Below are 1385 nucleotides of genomic sequence, written 5' to 3'. Positions count from 1 at the left end.
GGAGGCCTGGGAAAAAGTGGACATGGAGATTGGGAATGGGGTGGGCACATCCCCCTGGGGGACATGGAGACTTGCAACCTGGTGATCATGGGGACCTGGGGCACATGGAGGCTGGGGACAGGGTGACCATGGAGACCAAGGCCATGAAAGGGAAAGGGGCACAGTTGGGCGTGTCTGCCTGGGGCATAGTGAAACCTGGGATGGGGGGGACACGGAGACCTGGGCCACGCTGGGTGTGTGCACCTGCGGGGTGTGGGCATCTGGAACATGGTGACCACGGGGACTTGGGACATGGCAGGCGGGAGTGCACGGAGACAGGACGAGGGGGACGGCCCCAGCGCCACATCACCCCCGACGCCCGACACCCCCCGTTCCCTTCCAGCTGAACTACCTGGGGCCCCCCTTCAATGAGCCCGACTTCAACCCCCCGCGCCTGGCGCGTGCCGAGCGGGTGCCCAGCGCCACGGTGGACCTGGACCTGTGGAGGGGGCTGACGGACAACGCCCGCCTGGCCGCCAACTACCGCGCCTACAGCCGCCTGCTGTGCTACCTGCGCGTGCTGGACGGGCAGGTGGGCACGGCCGAGCTGCGCCACCGCCTCGCCCACTTCTGCGCCAGCCTCCAGGGGCTGGTGCTCAGCATCGGCGGCGTCATGTCCTCCCTGGGGTACCCGCTGCCCGCCGGCCCCGCCGGGCCCCCCGCCGGGCCCCCCGGGGCCCCCCAGGCCTCCAATGACTTCCTGAAGAAGATGGACGACTTCTGGCTGCTCAAGGAGCTGCAGACCTGGCTCTGGCGCTCGGCCAAGGACTTCAACCGCCTCAAGAAGAAGGTGCCGCCCGCCGTGGTCACCCTGCGGCTGGAGGCCAGGGGGTTCTGAGCGCCCTGCCCGCGCCCCCACCTGCCTCGCACCGGTGGGACACGGATGGGGCTCCTCACTCGGGTGCCCTCCCCACCACCAGTGTGCCTTGAGCAGTGGGGCTCCTGACCCCAAAGTGCCACCAAAGCCACCCCACAGCCCCTGTGTCACCACGATGTGCTGTAAGGGGTGAGTCTCCTGACCCCAAGTGCCACCAAAGCCACCCCATGTTCCCTTTCCACCACCAGTGTGCCTTGTGAAATGGGGCTTTTGATACCAAAGTGCCACCAAACCCACCCCACATCCGCTCTGTCACCACACTGTGCCTTAAGGGCACGTCTCCTGATCCCAAAGTGTCACCGAAGCCACCCCACAGCCCCTCCGTCATCATACTTCGTCTTAAAGGGGCAGGGCTCCTTACCCCAAGTGCCACCACAGCCATGCCATGTCCCCTCTCCACCACCAGTGTGCCTTGAGAGACGGGTCTCCCGATCCCAAAGAGCCACCTCACAGCCCCTCTGTCACCACA

At 66.3% G+C, this 1385-nt stretch overlaps 1 protein-coding gene across 1 annotated transcript; it reads left to right on the top strand.

Moving 5' to 3' along the window:
• Positions 1 to 382: 382 nt before the first annotated feature.
• CLCF1 (cardiotrophin like cytokine factor 1) lies at positions 383 to 877 on the top strand (the record flags this gene model as incomplete). Its single annotated transcript, XM_027706860.1, has 1 exon — positions 383 to 877. A coding segment is annotated over one exon (495 nt), but the record flags the coding sequence as incomplete, so codon positions are not given.
• Positions 878 to 1385: the final 508 nt, after the last annotated feature.

Source organism: Neopelma chrysocephalum, unplaced genomic scaffold, assembly GCF_003984885.1.
Source record: "Neopelma chrysocephalum unplaced genomic scaffold, ASM398488v2 Primary Assembly neopelma1_81207, whole genome shotgun sequence".
Lineage (NCBI taxonomy): Eukaryota > Metazoa > Chordata > Aves > Passeriformes > Pipridae > Neopelma > Neopelma chrysocephalum.
The sequence above is the reverse complement of the archived record's forward strand: the minus strand, read 5'-3'. Positions and strand labels throughout refer to the sequence as shown.